The following is a 16,626-nucleotide window of genomic DNA, read 5'->3' as shown; positions in this document are numbered from 1 at the left end:
AGAGGCATTAGGTATAATGGTAATTGTGGTTTTCAGTGACAGCAGAATACGACTGCCTTCCCGTTCGGCGTGGGCAATACGTCCATGTACAGAAAGTGGAGTTCATGAGGACTACCCATCTACTAGACGGTCCCATTATCACCTTCTGCGAGTTCGAGATATTTGGTATGTACACGTTTTTCTCCTGTCACCGCGTACACAGACACAAGCACACACACTCACACTCTCACATACAGACACAGATAGACCGACACACACACACACGAACACACACACACACACACACACACACACACACACACACACACACACACACAGATAGACCGACACACACACGAACACACACACACGAACACACACACACACACACACACACACACACACACACACACACACACAACACACACACACAGATAGACCGACACACACACGAACACACACACACACACACACACACACACACACACACACGCACACACACACACACACACACACACACACACGCGTGCACGAACACACACACACACACATATGTTTGCTGGGCAGCTGGAGCTGATTTTCACTTAATACAAAAAATGCACAGAACAATCTTTTGAAACTACACAGGTGAACGAAAAAGACCGTTCTATATGAGTGACAATACTAAGAGCAAACATCAAATTTGGTCGTTATAGACATGTGGTCGCTATCAAAAGGTGAATTATATATATATAGAAGAAAAATGTATCTGGTGTCCTTTGAATGGTTTTTGCGGGTAGGTGGTCGCTTTCGAGCGGAGGTCGCAAGGGCAGGCTCGACTCTATTGTAATACAGCGTGTTTAGATCTCATAACGCGAAAGATATTACAGTTTTATTATTTTTGTACCAGCATATACAGAGGTTACAACACGAGTGGTTTTTTATATGGCTTCTATTTCAGTCAAGACCCAGCGGATGAATATCAAGGGACTTTGATATTCCCGCTGGGTCTTGACTGAAATACAAGCCATATAAAAAATCACGAGTGTTGTAACCTGTATATCCCATGAAGATCTAAAAGACAAAGTGTGACGGAAACATCAAGCTTTAGTTGTCTGTTCAGATGAGGCACCTCTGCACATACCTTATTCTAAAGGCACGTCTGTTGATCTATGTCAAGTCGGTGCATAATGGTGGCTTGGTTGTCCCCGTCAGTTGAAAGCCTCTTACACGGATTTGACTGAATACCTAGTGGTTACACACGCATCTCCTGAGATCTTGGACACCTTCATCGTCTATAGGGCCTACTGCACCGCAGAAGAGCTAGAAATACTCGCAAAATGCATTAAACAGCTTGTCCAGAGAACACTCGTAGTCGATGATGTACCGATAAGGGCGTGTGTACCGGGCACGCTGTAACTTCACATGAGCATAGTCTGAACATAGCAGTGCTGGTCGGACGGAATGGGTTTTTAACGATTGCTTGTTTGACTTTTGTTTTAGTTATCGTGAGTTTTTTGTCTTTTCTTACCTCAAAAATTTGTTTATAATCAAACACGTGTTTGTGAGATGGAGAGTCAGTTTCATGGAAATCGATTTTTGACTTTTTTGGTGTATATGCGTTTAGTAAGAAACTTGTAAATCATTTTGTTTGATCAGAACGGTTGTTCGGTATCATTAGTAACCATATTCACAGAACCATTACTGAATTCCGCCTTACATTCTTTTTCAGCTTCATCATTCTATCACCCTAAAGAAGCCTCCCGTGGGGGCGAACATTTTGATTATCATTAATAAACATATTCCATATTCATCACAAAAACTTTTGAGGAGATTGTTTTTAAATATTTGCCTCATATATATATATAATATTTAAAAATAGGCAAATGTTTAAAAACAATCTCCTCAAAAGTATTGCTATTTCATATGTTACGTAGATTTCCATTGGTCAATTGGGCAAAACTGAGCTCATCCGTCGATATGAGTTTTGATATCGACGACCTCTTTATTGATTTCCCACTTGGAAATGCAATTATCCCAGAATTTAGTTGAGCAAGTGACTAATTACTTTTTGAAAGAAAAGACATTCAGAAATGCTGGAAAGTACAAGAAAAGAGTGAACAAAAAGAAATGATAATCAGAGGGAAGGATATGGAACAGCCAATACTTTTGTAATTTCTTTACAGTGAATACAAAATGTCCAGAGAAATAGCAATATATCTAACATTGACGGATTGTGTGATAATATCTCCTGCTACTGGTCTGTTTCGACAGTAATATCAAAATCTCGACCTCCGGTCTCGATTTTGATATCCCTGTCTCAACAGACCATAGCAACAGATATCATCACACAGTCCGTCCATATTGGGTAATATTACAGTGAACAATTTCTTTTTGATTCATTGTAGGAAGGACAAAGATGAGTGGTACAAACTTTCTTTCTTTATTTATTTGGTGTTTAACGTCGTTTTCAACCACGAAGGTTATATCGCGACGGGGGAAGGGGGGCGATGGGATAGAGCCACTTGTCAATTGTTTCTTGTTCACAAAAGCACTAATCAAAAATTTTCTCCAGGTGCTTGCAACATAGTACAATATATTACCTTACTGGGAGAATGCAAGTTTCCAGTACAAAGGACTTAACATTTCTTACATACTGCTTGACTAAAATCTTTACAAAAATTGACTATATTCTATACAATTAACACTTAACAAGGGTAAAAGGAGAAACAGAATCCGTTAGTCGCCTCTTACGACATGCTGGGGAGCATCGGGTAAATTCTTTCTCGTCCCAACCAATATGGGACTCCCCCTAACCCGCTTTCCTTGTTTCAGTGTGTCTCCCTGGCTACTATTGGTCTGACCCAACATCCACAACAACGGGAACCTGCCAACGATGCTCAGATGTGACAAATTGCAAGTACTACTGTGACAACTTTTTCGGCTGCTCAAGAATTCGTAAGTTGTGTCATAATTGCAACCAAGAAATAGAGTAAGACTGGCTGACTTACTTCATGAATAGATGAATGAATGAACGAACAAAAACAACAGATAAAAACAGGTCGCTGACAGCATTAGAAAAACATTCTTTATTTGGTGATTAACGACGTTTTCAACCACGAAGGTTATATCGCGACGGTAGAAAAACATTGATTCAATTTGTTGGTCTGAAACTTCAAGATCGACTGAACACTCAAGATCAGCCATCACCGAGAATAGTGAAGCCTGGCTAGCCAAAACCCGTAAACCGAGATAGATTGACCAAGTGTCTGCTAAAACGAGCAAAACTAAAAGCCAAACCGTTCACCGGAGGCAATATTAAAGCATTCGGTCAATGCGCCGGACTGAAACAACAAGATTGACACCACACAAAAACAGATCGGCAATCACCGAGAACAGTAAGGCTAGCCGAAACAAGTAAACGGAGAAAGATTGACCTAGTGTCTGCAAACCTATTATGTTCAACTTTTCACAGATCATATCTACCGATTTTTAGATTCAGAAACAATACAGAATACATTTGGACAACTTTTATGTCAGTTGTTGCAATTTCAATTTAAGGCAACATTTTGCTAAACAAATGAACTAGGCTTCCATAAACTGTTTGTGATGATCATGGATTGACGCCCGACAAAAGCCGTATTGAAGCCCAACTGAGCGACCTGTTTATGTTTTCCTGGAATGTTTATCAAGCTAGAGCTTCACATTTCACACACTGGTAGGTTTTGATAATCACCACACAGGACAACAGTATTGTGTACCCTCGTCAATGTTTAAGGTCACAGCAGGGGCTTGATGATACGGGACACAATGACGCAATGTTGCTTTCTTGTCACGAGTTCGAGTCTGCCCTGGTGACAAAAAAGACAACAACATCTGAACAATCCGCTACACGGAAACCCATTATTAAATAGCAGATTGCACGAAGCGATATCAAAACAATTAATCCACCTGACGGCCTGAAACAAAATGATCAACATTGTAAACCCGGAAAAAGTCATCACCGAGGCAAATGAGAGTTGGCTAACTGACAACCGTAGACCGAAACGGGTCGCGCCTGGTCTCTACAAAGCATGTAAACATAGAAACGATGTTGTTTAATTGTTAGCATATTTGGCTCTCGTAAGTGTACCCTATGCGATGCTAACTTTTGTCTGTCTGTGCGTGCGTGCGTGCGTGCGTGCGTATGTGGGTGCGTCTCAGAATCTCGTCCTCTGTTTGTGACATTATCACCAAAAGTAAAATCTTCCCAGAAAACTTTGATAATACTATTTACACACTTCTCAGGGTGTACCTTTTCAGTTTAAACAAGAAAAAATATAACATTGCCTTTAGTTTGCCATATGTTGAGCATTATTTGGACCATGTGTGCAAAATCACCCGTGTAACATGGAAAAAATAAAAGACAAAAAAACTGCATTTATAAGGCTGAAAACGACTTTTATTCAGTTATTATTGTTGAATCACAAGCCATTATAGAGTTCAATATGAAATGACTACATGCAAACAACAAAATAATGTTTTTTTCAATGTTCCATGCATTCGTCAAAATTTCAATACAAAAATGAAAATTAATTAATGATATCCTGATCAGAACATGTTGATACATGGCATTCATTCAGTCTTATTGACATTTAACCTTCACAATAGCATATATACAAAGATTTGTTGCTCTAAGACAAAATGTTAGAAAGTTATCCCAATGTAACACCGATGTAACATGGAAACATCACTTTTGTAACAAAGAAACGGTTATGCTTTTTCCCACAAACTTTACTAAATGAAGCTGATTTTGCAACCAGATTCTTCTTAGGTAAAATGCCAAACACTAAAACAGGAACAGAAAGAAAAAAAGCTGGACAAAATCAAGAAAACTTTGCCCCAAAAAAGAGAAACATTAATGAAAAGTTCATCACCGACGTAACTCGGAAACGAACAACCAGACATGTATTATAAGGTTTGACATGAAGAATGCAAATGTTCAAAAGTGGTTCATTCAATTGTTAAGACAATAAACCAAAGGCATTGGTTACATATAGAACAGTTGCCACTTGCAGTTAATTAATTTATTTTAAAAGAAATAATGCCCCCTGGCATTGAAGGTGGGGTCACGAATCATGGTTGCATCAGATGCAGGGACTAAGGAAATATCATCGATCCCTGGAAAGCAATAGTAGTTCCCCTCCGGTTTCCTTCGAAGGAACGGTACCACCAGTTCATCAGGTCGAATCTCTTGCACCTGAAACATGCAAGTACCAGCGATTTCAACCAAAGATTGATGCAATATGTGTACTAGTTTCACTAACATGAATTTGTTTGATGTCTATCAAGATTTTGATGCATCCACATTCACTGGCTAAAAACAAAATAAAGTAATTATTTTGTTCAGACTTACCATTCCATTGAACATACAACTTTTACAATTAAAGAAAACATTGACACTTACCGTTCCTTTAAATGGATTTCGGAAATTTAATTTTGATCATAATTTTTTATATTTTTAATTTTCAGAGCTTGTTTTTAATCCAAATATAACATATTTATATGTTTTTGGAATCAGGAAATGATGTAAAATAAGATGAACGTAAATGTGGATCGTTTTATATAAAACAAAAAAAATTATTACAATTTTCAGATTTTTAATGGCCAAAGTCATTAATTAATTTTTAAGCCACCAAGCTGAAATGCAATACCGAAGTCCGGCCTTCGTCGAAGATTGCTTTACAAAAATTTCAATCAATTTAATTGAAAAATGAGGGTGTGACAGTGCCGCCTCAACTTTTACAAAAAGCCGGATATGACGTCATCAAAAGTATTTGTCGAAAAAAAGAAAAAAACGTCCGGGGATATCATACCCAGGAACTCTCATGTCAAATTTCATAAAGATCGGTCAAGTAGTTTAGTCTGAATCGCTCTACACACACACACGCACAGACAGACAGACACACACACACACATACACCACGACCCTCGTTTCGATTCCCCCTCTATGTTAAAACATTTAGTCAAGTTTTGACTAGGTGAAATCGAAAGAAAAACTATTATTAACAAATGTTTAGCCTAATTTTTCACTTCATAGAATATCATAGCAGCAAAAACTCACCTTTTCTCAAGAACCTGGGGTGTTGATCACTGTCGTAACAAAATCACAGACTTCGGAAACATTCTCGAAATCTTTCTTCGCTGCTGGAAGCTGAACTATTTCTCTCTGTAACTGCGCATGCGTAGTCACCCGCACCTCTAAGTCACTACGCGCAAAATAGTTCTAATCTTTCTTCAAAACTCTGAACATTATTTGCAAAACCGTTCACCATCGTAACTGAATTTTGAAGAAGTATGTCATATTGCGCAACTTTCAACTTAGTTTGCCGATGCAATTTTGATAAAATAATACTTAAATAACATTTAGCTTAGCGATGTTCTATGCCCTTTCATGTCTAGATCGTGTTGAAGATGAATATGCAAATTCTTAAGTTCAAATTTAGGACTTTTTGCTGTTGCACGCGTGCGGAAACCTATGTTACGACAGTGATGGCAAACTTTCAAGCGATTAATTTCGTTTAAAAAAACAATTCTGTGGACAAAATAACATTTCAACTGTCAAGTACACTTAAACCAAACACACATAACAAGAATAGCAGTCCTTGGACATTCTAAACGATTCTTGTAGTGAGGTGCAAAACTAGTTGATGGTTCATGTCACAGATCAGACCTCCATTTTTCACGCATTTAATCATTTCTTTCGCAAAACAACCTTCATAATAATCATGCAAAATACTCAGTTTTGTTTGTACTATTTCTTTATTCATTTTACTTCTCAAAAATACCAATATCATGATTTAAAATTCAGTATGTTTCAATTGTGGGCTAATTTGATTATGGCACACACAAAAGGATCAGTTTCTGAGACGCACCCATGTATGTATGTCTGTGGTAGAAACTTTAACATTTGACTGAACACCGAAATACTAATTTTACCTGGTTATTATTCAAGCAACAGCTTCAAAGTATTGAAGCAATGATCAACATTTCGTCGGCACGTATGTGGTTAAAGTGTGTATCCAAAGAAAACGGGTGGTGGCGGTTTTTTTGGGGGGGGTAAAAACAGCTGACTGGTTTGTGTCGTGTGTGGTATGTGGACCAGGTCAGGGGTCAAGGTTAGGTCAGATCGCGTGAAGGATTGTGGTATAGATACAGTTATCACCGAGCTGCAGTTCGCCGATTCGGAGAAGACGACTCATGATTTCACATTGTTCGGTTTCGTAGCTACAGAAAAATAGATAAAGAAGATAGCCTACCATAGGAGATTTCCTACAGGTTAATCTGCACAGCGTGTTTCCAGTGTCTGCGCGAAGAAGCGCTGTCGAAAGCGCAGTGTCGATCTGGCCATCTGGCAGTCTTGTCCCAGTAAGTAGGCTACAGACAGACAGATCTAGATCTAGTGTCTCGAACTCTTGCACCGTGTCACCTATGCTTACTGTGTGTGTGTATGTGTGACGGAGTGATTGAGTTTGTGTTACTGTTTGTCGATTTCTTACGTGAGCCTTGAAGGCTTCGCCTCTTGTTTCAAAGTTAACATGGCATGTCCAGGGGGAGATTGTTGTGTGAGAGCGTTGTAGCTGTTACTATGCAAGAGTTCAGGCGAATGAGGTCACGCCAATTTGGCTGTTACACTTTATTTTCAGGATCGCTGCAATACTTATTTTGGTCGAAATTAACCGGTAATAAAATCGTTATTTCTAATATTCTTAGTGTCAGCAAATAATAACAGACATGCCTCAAAAAGGATATTTACATTCTCATGTCGCCTCATGTTGATATCAATTTTCTCGACATGTCTGTTTTTGTTTGATAACAGTCAGCATAATTATTACAAATAACTCATAATGATTTGATTTGTGTTGCGCGTGTGGGATTTGGTACGTTTTGACAGCTAGGCATTAATTTTACTTCATTTTCAAGTTGATATATGATTTTATGCTCAAACGAATCTATGACAACGGTTTCTAAATGTAAAACAAAACAATTTTACGCAAGTCGAATGTTTGATTTTCGCCATTGCTAAAATATTCGATTTTGTTATTTCGAAAGCGCAATATTTTACCAGATTACAGATATAAAACTAAGAACAAGATTCGAGGTAAACAATCTGATGATGTTGCTCTATGCAGAAAATTGTGCATTTTTACAACATAAACTGCCAGTGCTGCGTAGTCACAAACATTACCGAAATAAAAACAAGAGGCGAAGCCTTCAAGGCTCACGTAAGAAATAGACAAACAGTAACACAAACTCAATCACTCCGTCACACATACACACCCACACACACAGTAAGCTTAGGTGACACTGTGCAAGAAAGAGAGACACTAGATCTAGATCTGTCTGTGTCTGCATGTAGCCTACTTACAGGGACACGACTGCCAAATAGTCTCGGCCCGCTCAAAATAACAATGACCGAGACCACACACACCACGCGAGAGAGAAAGACTACAGGGAGGCATGCCGTCATGATGCATTAATTGACGTCAAACACTTTTGACCGTGACGTAATCTTATGCGAGCTTTATCCATAGTCTTGGATAACCACTCACACATAGACTCGGAAATGTTAAAGTTTCTACCACAGACATACACACACACACACGCACACACACACGCACGCACAAACGCACAGACAGACAAAGTTACGATCGCATAGGCTACACTTCGTGAGCCAAACACTTCGTGAGCCAAAAACAGCGGGGGAAAATGCATAATATTTGGAGTTTTGATTGTTCATATCCCTGAAACTAATCGTCAAACAGCCTTGGAATGTTGCAGCCTTCTTCGTTAACACGCTAGCTATCTGCTGTGACATACTTGAACTAATGTTGAACACATTTGTTGACCTGGCTACTGATGGTTTCCGACGTCATTACATCAAGACCCTTAAATAAACTAAGAGACTAAAAAGACCATGATCCAGCAAATCAAATAAAGTTAATTCACAACAAGTATGGCATGAGCAGAACCTAGAACATCTTTCAAAGTACAAAATGATAACAAAACATCATGATGTTTACAGCTACAAATATATAAATATATACAATGACAATAAGTAACATCCGTCGCGATATAACCTTCGTGGTTGAAAACGACGTTAAACACCAAATAAAGAAAGAATAAGTAACATAAGCTACGGAATAGCTTGCACATTCAATAATGAAACAACGGTTTTACTGATCATGGGTCTCGGTCAGGGGACTGAGTTATGTCGACAAAAGTAACAATCAGACCATCTACCAACAGACTGGACACTAGCCAGGTAAACAAGGAACAGTTCACATTCTCGTGAATTTAGTGTTGCATATAAGCATCGCTGTACTCGGCTGGGTTGTCAATATAACGCTTTGCAAATAACAGGCATATGCAATAGTCATTCGTGACAACAACATATAGAGAATACTACATGACTTGCTGTGTCGTACCAGATTTACACGAGTTTTTTTTTTAAATATTGAACTTCAACTATTTGAAAAAGCAACGAGTGTAAATCTGGTACCACACAGCAAGCCATGTTGTATTCTGTTTATCCTATATGCTGTACTTACGTGTAATTTACTCAAAACGTCCAGCAGTCGAGAAGACGCTTCTTTTGGAACCTCGATCTCTTCCATAGCCTCGTGCAATCTCTTACGTCAAAGCAAAGAAACGTCACCCTGGAAAGTGTAGCGTGACGTGTTAGTTCTAAAAATTCATCGAGGTGAATTAGCTATCGCATTTTTGTTTCTCCATAATGACGTTTGTCTCGGTGACTTTGGGATCATAAGCAGTGAAAAAACAGGTGCCTGCCAGACTTGCTTGACATGACCTCATTTACATGATATACACACGTGTGGTTTGAACGATATTGTTATTTATACAACTCCTGCAATGCAACCGAGGGGTGGATTAAATCTAGTTGATTATTTTTAGACAAGTGAGAAATTAGAACGAACTACTTTGATTACACCAAAAATCACACGTGGATTATTCGAAGTAAGAATAAAGAGGGCTAAAAAATAATCAACACTAGAATTTATTTTTAGAACATTTGAAACCCAGACGATTGGACCCTGTTGCGGAAGAATACGTACAACGTTGACTCAAAACTGTAACAACAATGGCTGACGTGTATGAAGTACACGCATACCTCGCTAGGTTTGTTTCTGTGACTAGTCGACAGACGATGCCATTTGCTTTGTGTGTGTTTTTGTTGTTGCTTACTGTACGTGTAAAATCCAGTTCTTTAACAGGCAACAAACCTTGCAAATTTCCAGAAGCTGCAATCTGAAGCGACCTATCTCTGATTCTAGCAGACGATCTCTCCAATGTTTAACACAAAATCAGCAAACTCTCCTGTCACATAGAACGTCCATTATATAGTGCAATGTTGAAATGAAGTTACCGGTCTGAAACATTTAGTCGTTTCTTCTGAGACAATCCTTGTTCTCTTATCATCTACAGATTTACCGCAGTCTTCACCACGCGAATTCACAACAGAAGTCAGACTTTCGAACATATACAATCTACGTAGGCAAGCACGATACGTCATGACGTCATATGATTCCTAGCATATTGACGTAATGCTAAACATCCGGTGTCACGTTTCAATATATCACTTAAGGTGATTATGAAACGGTTAGTTACTACTAACTAACTAACCACACCACGATCCACTCTCGCAGTCATACAATTTAATAGAGACAACAAAAGTATAAGTTTCAGACGCCTGTTTATGTAAAAACTCGCCACCTCCCTCGAGACTTCACTCAAAATATGTTCTTTTACGTTCACAAAACGTAAAAACCAATGGTCACTGACAAAATGCCAGTTAGAATATAGAAAATTATAGTAACACGCTGATCCCGTGTAAAGTTAAGGAAATATGACTGTTCTGCCCAAAAGTGCTAGTTCATGCAGGTGTCACACACCCCACGTTGTCACTACTCGAATATAATCACAGATAGCAAAAATGACAACGGTGGTCAACGGGGTGCAAAGACATGGTGCACTTAGCTTTCTTTTGCCACTGGGTGGACGGCCTGTAATTTGTCTTTAGTCTCCACAACTGCTCCGTCGAATGAAGTGCTGGTTAGCGTGGTGACGAAGCAGGGAACTGTGGAGACATCAGGCGCCGCACCCAGTCGCTGGTTAGCTGGTTAGCCGGTTTGCTGGTTAGCCGGTTAGCTGGTTACATCACTCCCCGGTTACAGCGTCTGCAGCTAGCAGTGTCCCGCAGATCGGCAGCCGAACAGAAGATAGGAAGGCTGCAAACAGAAAGCATCGGTGCACTAAACATGTCAGCTACCCCTCAACCTCCACCTTTAAACATGTCATCTTTACATATCTCATCGAGCACGAGCACGTTATCTGCAAAAACCATATACAGATTAGTATTTTAGCGTCACAGAGAGCAAATTATGCGCTAACCTGGAAAGAACAACAGAGAGTATTTCATTCCACAAACACAGACTCATCAACAGCTTTAAATAATGATTTATTACCTCAAAAAGCCTATGAATGTAGCACTCTCATGGAAGCAAAACCCGCTTCCTCCCTGGAATGGCCTCTGTTCGTCAACAGTGACACAACATCCAAAACCCCTTGCCGAATACTTTATGCGGTGAAGACCATCGCCGCACGGCGAAGGAAAGTTGACGACTCGTCCTCAGCGAACAAGTAGCTGTGAGAAGGTGATATCTCGTTGAAGTTCCTCTAGAGTGCCGAATATTTTATGCGGTGAAGACCATCATACTCTAGAAAACGCTGCATCGATCCTTCTTCCCTTGCCGCTGAGTGTAAAGTGTCCAGTTATCGTGTCCCAGACAGACAACCTTGACAATAACACGTGACTGCCCTTGTCACATATCAAGTTCAGCTATCGACAGTTTCTGCCTTGCCAGCAGAAGCACGCACGCGGAACACTGAATCAACGAAATTCCCGTGCGCGCTGTCAGCAAAAACCGACTCCCCCTTGACAGAAATTACCACAGGCGCTTTCTGTCGCAATTGACCAAGAGAAGGCACCCCACCGAGTGACACTTTCTTGGTCTATGTCACTAGATCGTGACACCGGTTATCCCGAGTTTTCTCCGTAATACATGTCCGTGGGTTTTTCAATGTTCGGTTATTTCCGTGGCTTCATGCGGAAAGGGAACCGTCGTCTGCTATCAACGACATGGACCATTCTGGTCCTTGTTGCTGACAAAAACATGATTTTAACACATAATGTAATGTCAGAATAGCTATATAAACGCTATTGTGTTTTAATCGTAGCAATGGGGTCCGATATTTAGACCAGACAAGTATAATGCCGACGAGTCGGAGACTAAGAATAAAGTAAAAGAATAGGAACTATTTGAATGACGCGCATTTGACACTCTGAGTGATTAGGCTGAAATGAAATTGCGTACAAAATGTCGTCTGCATGACTGCATGTTCGACCCGTGTTGTTCGTTGTATAAATAGCTTAAACAATGACGACAACTCGTTGATTACTGGAAAATAAACCACTCGTGGGTATTTGCAGCCGCTTGGTAATTCACTCGTGTGCTCCGCACACTCGTGAATTACCAAGCGGCTGCAAATACCCACGAGTGGTTTATTTTCCAGTAATCAACTCGTGGTCATTGTTTAAGCTCTATGTAATGAGTGGTCTCTCTCACGTAACTATGTAGGATAAAAAAAACTCTTTTGATATTATATTGAACACTGCCCTGTAATCTGGGGCTAAAAACATACCCGGTTTCTGATTTGAATCCATACAATTGTTCGGGACGACATTGTCAATGTAGGATATGTTGACATGATTGTGACTGTGTGCTCACAGGGGTTCACATCCACGTCGGTCATTGGACATACACAGATATTTTTTCCAAATCTCCTATACATTTTTCATGCAAGAGGACATATGTCCTATTATTTTTGTCACAAAGTGGTCATTGTCCGATTATGCTTTCATTTGATCCGGACATTGTCAGTTCTTTCAAATTTACAGTAGTTTGATTTGCTATTGTAACGATGTTTTGCGAAGCGATCTGTCTCTCCAAGCAGACGAAACTTTGGGAGACTTTATGTGCTTTTTATAGAGAAGAGATTCCAAGGGTCGCAACTCTGAATGCTCCAAGCCGGTTGACAGTTGCCTCCCTTCGCGTTTTTCTCTCTCTGAAAAAGCAACATGCCGCTATAACAAAAATTGGTGCCAGAAAAAAAGGTCCTATTGATTTATTTTTGTTCAGGACAAATGTCCTATCACTTTTGCATTGTCCAGGACATTTGTCCTATGCCAACTTCCATGGATGTGAGCCCCTGTACTCATGTATGTATGTTGCAGAAAACTACAACATTGCTTTCAAAAAGGCAATAGAAATGAGTTCGGAGGACTACGGCAATGCCGGAAGCACCGTGGACGGTCGAACGGATTCTCGCCTTCACTACATGGAGTGCACGGCCAGCGGCACCAAGGCAGGCCAGCCCTTCCATCCCTACTGGCGGGTCTATTTAAACGGCAACTACTACGTGAACAGCGTCATTGTAAAGCCCAGAATTGACTGCTGTGGTGAGAACATCACTACTTCGTTTTTGTCTCAGGTTCTGTAGACTTGGATTTCAGAGAGTCCAGTTAATGAGCAGTGTTAGGCCGGAGATGGAATCTTAATGTTGATTTCTTTCTCAAGCTAAAGTTTCCAAATTTCACACGCTGGTAGCTGGTTTTGATGTCTTAAAACAGGACATAAATGTGATGTACCGTCGTCACGTTTTACGCACCTCAATTTTATGTACAATGACGTCAACTGGTCAACAGAAAAGCTGCTTCAGTGTCCATATGGCGTGTCGAACAAAATAGTTGTCCGTGCGTTACATAGCACATTTTGACTTTATAGCATGATGGTACATATTATTCAGATTCATTATTCATCAACATTTGAAGAGGTGAAAAATCACGGTTGTTGTCGAATTTGCATCCAGGCGTCTGGTATTATAAGTGCCTTTCTTTACATTAATTTTAAGTAAATCGTCGTATCACTTGTTAATTGGTGTGATTCATGCTGAAAGTTTGTTTTGTGTCTGTTTTGATTTGTTCTGTCAGCGAATAAGATGAAGAACCTGAACGTCTTGGTGCAGAAGAGGATCACCGATCTCACCAGAGTGACCGAACATGACCCGTCAGAGCTGTGTAAACATTGGGAGGGAACCTTCCAGAATGGAAAGGAAATTGAGTTTAATTGTATGAGGCAAATGCTCGGTAAATACGTGAACCTGCAAACTATTCGACCGTCCCAGCTGCTCCTATGTGAAGTCCAAGTGCTCGGCTATCCTGTCACTGGTAATAGTCATTATCATCACAATCATCATCGTCATCATGATCATCGTCATTATCATTACAATCATCAACGTCATCACGATCATCGTCATTATTAATGTCATAAACGCACGAGACAAATACATGTATGCTTGGGCGCTCTTTAGAACACCAAGTGGCTAAGCATATATAGTCAACGTTTTCCTGGACAATCCTTTTCTGTCAAGTAAGAACACGTTTACTGACAAGACAAATCAACAAAGCAAGAAATCAGCACCAACAGGAGCACACAAGGGGTACAGCAATATACACTAAACACAATAATGTAAGTCTGGTTTTTTTCAGTTGAACAGCCAAGAATGTAAACAGCAGTGTTTTGGTAATACACGTATGTGCATTTAAAGATCTTCCTTTCTTCTGTTCAACAATCTGTTTATTGCCGAGTCACTTCGACGGTGTTCAGTAGTGGTTCTGTCCCGAGCCAACGGATGCAGCCCACTATACCTACTATGCCCCCTGCTTCAAATCAAATAAAATCAAATCAAATTAACTTTATTATCTCACATGGAGAAATTGCAGTGGTGGTAAATATAACATAAAGACAAAGGAAAGACCACAACATTAATATTATATTTAAAAATATGTACCAATTAACTGTTAAGATTTAAAACAGATATGTAAAACAGTCATACACAAAAACTGCCGTTCAATTCCGTTTACAAATCACAAACTACCACATCGGAACTATACCGAGCAACAAAAGAAACGCGAAAAAAATCGTCATTGTTTGATTGACAAAATCTCGAACAATTATAGAGTTAGAATTATTAAACCACAAAAGTTTGATGAAGGCATGTTTGACCTTGCTTTTGTGTGATTATTTTGATGCTGTGACTGTTTTAACACACGGGACAAGCAGGTTTAACGTTAAACACATAATGCGCGCTCGCAGCACGTGTAAGTGGAGCAGGAAAAATCTGATGTGTTCACTAAATATGCATTAGCAACCAGAAGAGACCATGGCACGCTTGCTGCCAGTCTCACTTTTGAAACAGCCAGGATGCCAAGATTGACACCACCAACATGCCAGGTCGATTTAAAGCTGGGGATGATCCAGAAGCGCTGGCATGTGCTTTAAACGTGCACATGTCAACAGTCTATCACCTTCAGCAATGTTCTGTTGACATTGGAAGCACTGCAGTTATGCAACGCGGTGGATTTTTCGCATTACCCCAATAAGACCAGATCACAATTTCCTGCCACAACGTGTTCGAGATCGATTCAATACAGCCACTGACACTACCAGGAACATCATTGGAAGCCACCAGTGTCCGATCAGTGGCCAGAGAGCGCGATGAAGACTGACTGAGCGAGACCTTCAAAACTTCGTTAACGTTAAACCTGCTTGTCCCGTGTGTTGAAACATCAAAATAATCACACAACAGCTATGTCAAACATGCCTTCATCAAACTTTTGTTCAACATTCAACCAGATTTTAACAGTTTTCTTGACAATTAGTTTGTTTAGAGTCGTATCCTACCCATTATTTAAAAACAAATTGGCGCACAGTCCATTCTGATCTAGCGTGTGACAGACAGCGACCGGAACTTTTAGATGGATCCAAAAACAAGAATGGTAGGTTATTTGAACAAAAGAAAACATTACTATCACTGTAACTTGGACCCAACTTCAAGAAAGTTGTGTTCTATTTCACATATGGTTCACGCCTTCGCCGATGACGTCATTTCCTTTCTACTTGATTTATTTCATCATTAAAATTGAATTCATTTCCAGAGACTGGAAACAGCAACACTTTCTAAGCTAAGTTAATTATCTGTATCATGATTGTTTGTCTATCTGTCCACTGAAATGACCTGTGGGTCTAAGCAACTGTCATTGCAATGTTTTGCTTAGTGAGAAAATGAATCTTCCGATAATCGTATTCTGAATTGTGGAACGTTAGTTGTCTATCCGTTTTATTTCTTGTTTTCGATGTTGTTTCTGTCGGGTAGCTGCAGTTGGTACATATTAAAGTGCAAGTACTGTGTAAGCATGACGAAATTGTTTTAAACACCGGGGCCCCACAAGGTTGTGTTCTCTCTCCTGTACTTTTTTCAGTTTACACAAACAACATGTTTTTAAATGATCCAGTTCTAGCCCTTATTAAATATGCAGACGACATGGCCCTCGTTGGGCGTCTGAAGGACGAAGAAACCTTGTCAAAATATTTTACCCAAGTTGATTTACTTAATTAATGGTTCAAGTCCAGTTTCTTGCAGTTGAATGTAGGCAAAACAAAAGAAAAGATTTTTGGAGGAAAGAGTGATGTGTGTTATAATAATAAT

At 39.7% G+C, this 16,626-nt stretch overlaps 1 protein-coding gene across 3 annotated transcripts in view; it reads left to right on the top strand.

The window, feature by feature from the left end:
• Window positions 1-16,626, top strand: part of LOC138970596 (uncharacterized) — a 117,679-nt gene that overhangs the window by 14,356 nt on the left and 86,697 nt on the right. For all 3 annotated transcript variants that reach the window (XM_070343062.1, XM_070343063.1, XM_070343060.1), the window contains exons 7-10: window positions 37-165; window positions 2,794-2,916; window positions 13,313-13,537; window positions 14,069-14,305. In XM_070343062.1, coding sequence (XP_070199163.1) covers window positions 37-165; window positions 2,794-2,916; window positions 13,313-13,537; window positions 14,069-14,305 — 714 coding nt within the window. The remainder of the gene's footprint in view (window positions 1-36; window positions 166-2,793; window positions 2,917-13,312; window positions 13,538-14,068; window positions 14,306-16,626) is intronic.

Source organism: Littorina saxatilis, linkage group LG7 (genome assembly GCF_037325665.1).
Source record: "Littorina saxatilis isolate snail1 linkage group LG7, US_GU_Lsax_2.0, whole genome shotgun sequence".
NCBI classification, from domain to species: domain Eukaryota; kingdom Metazoa; phylum Mollusca; class Gastropoda; order Littorinimorpha; family Littorinidae; genus Littorina; species Littorina saxatilis.
This window is presented reverse-complemented; position numbering and strand designations above follow the sequence as displayed.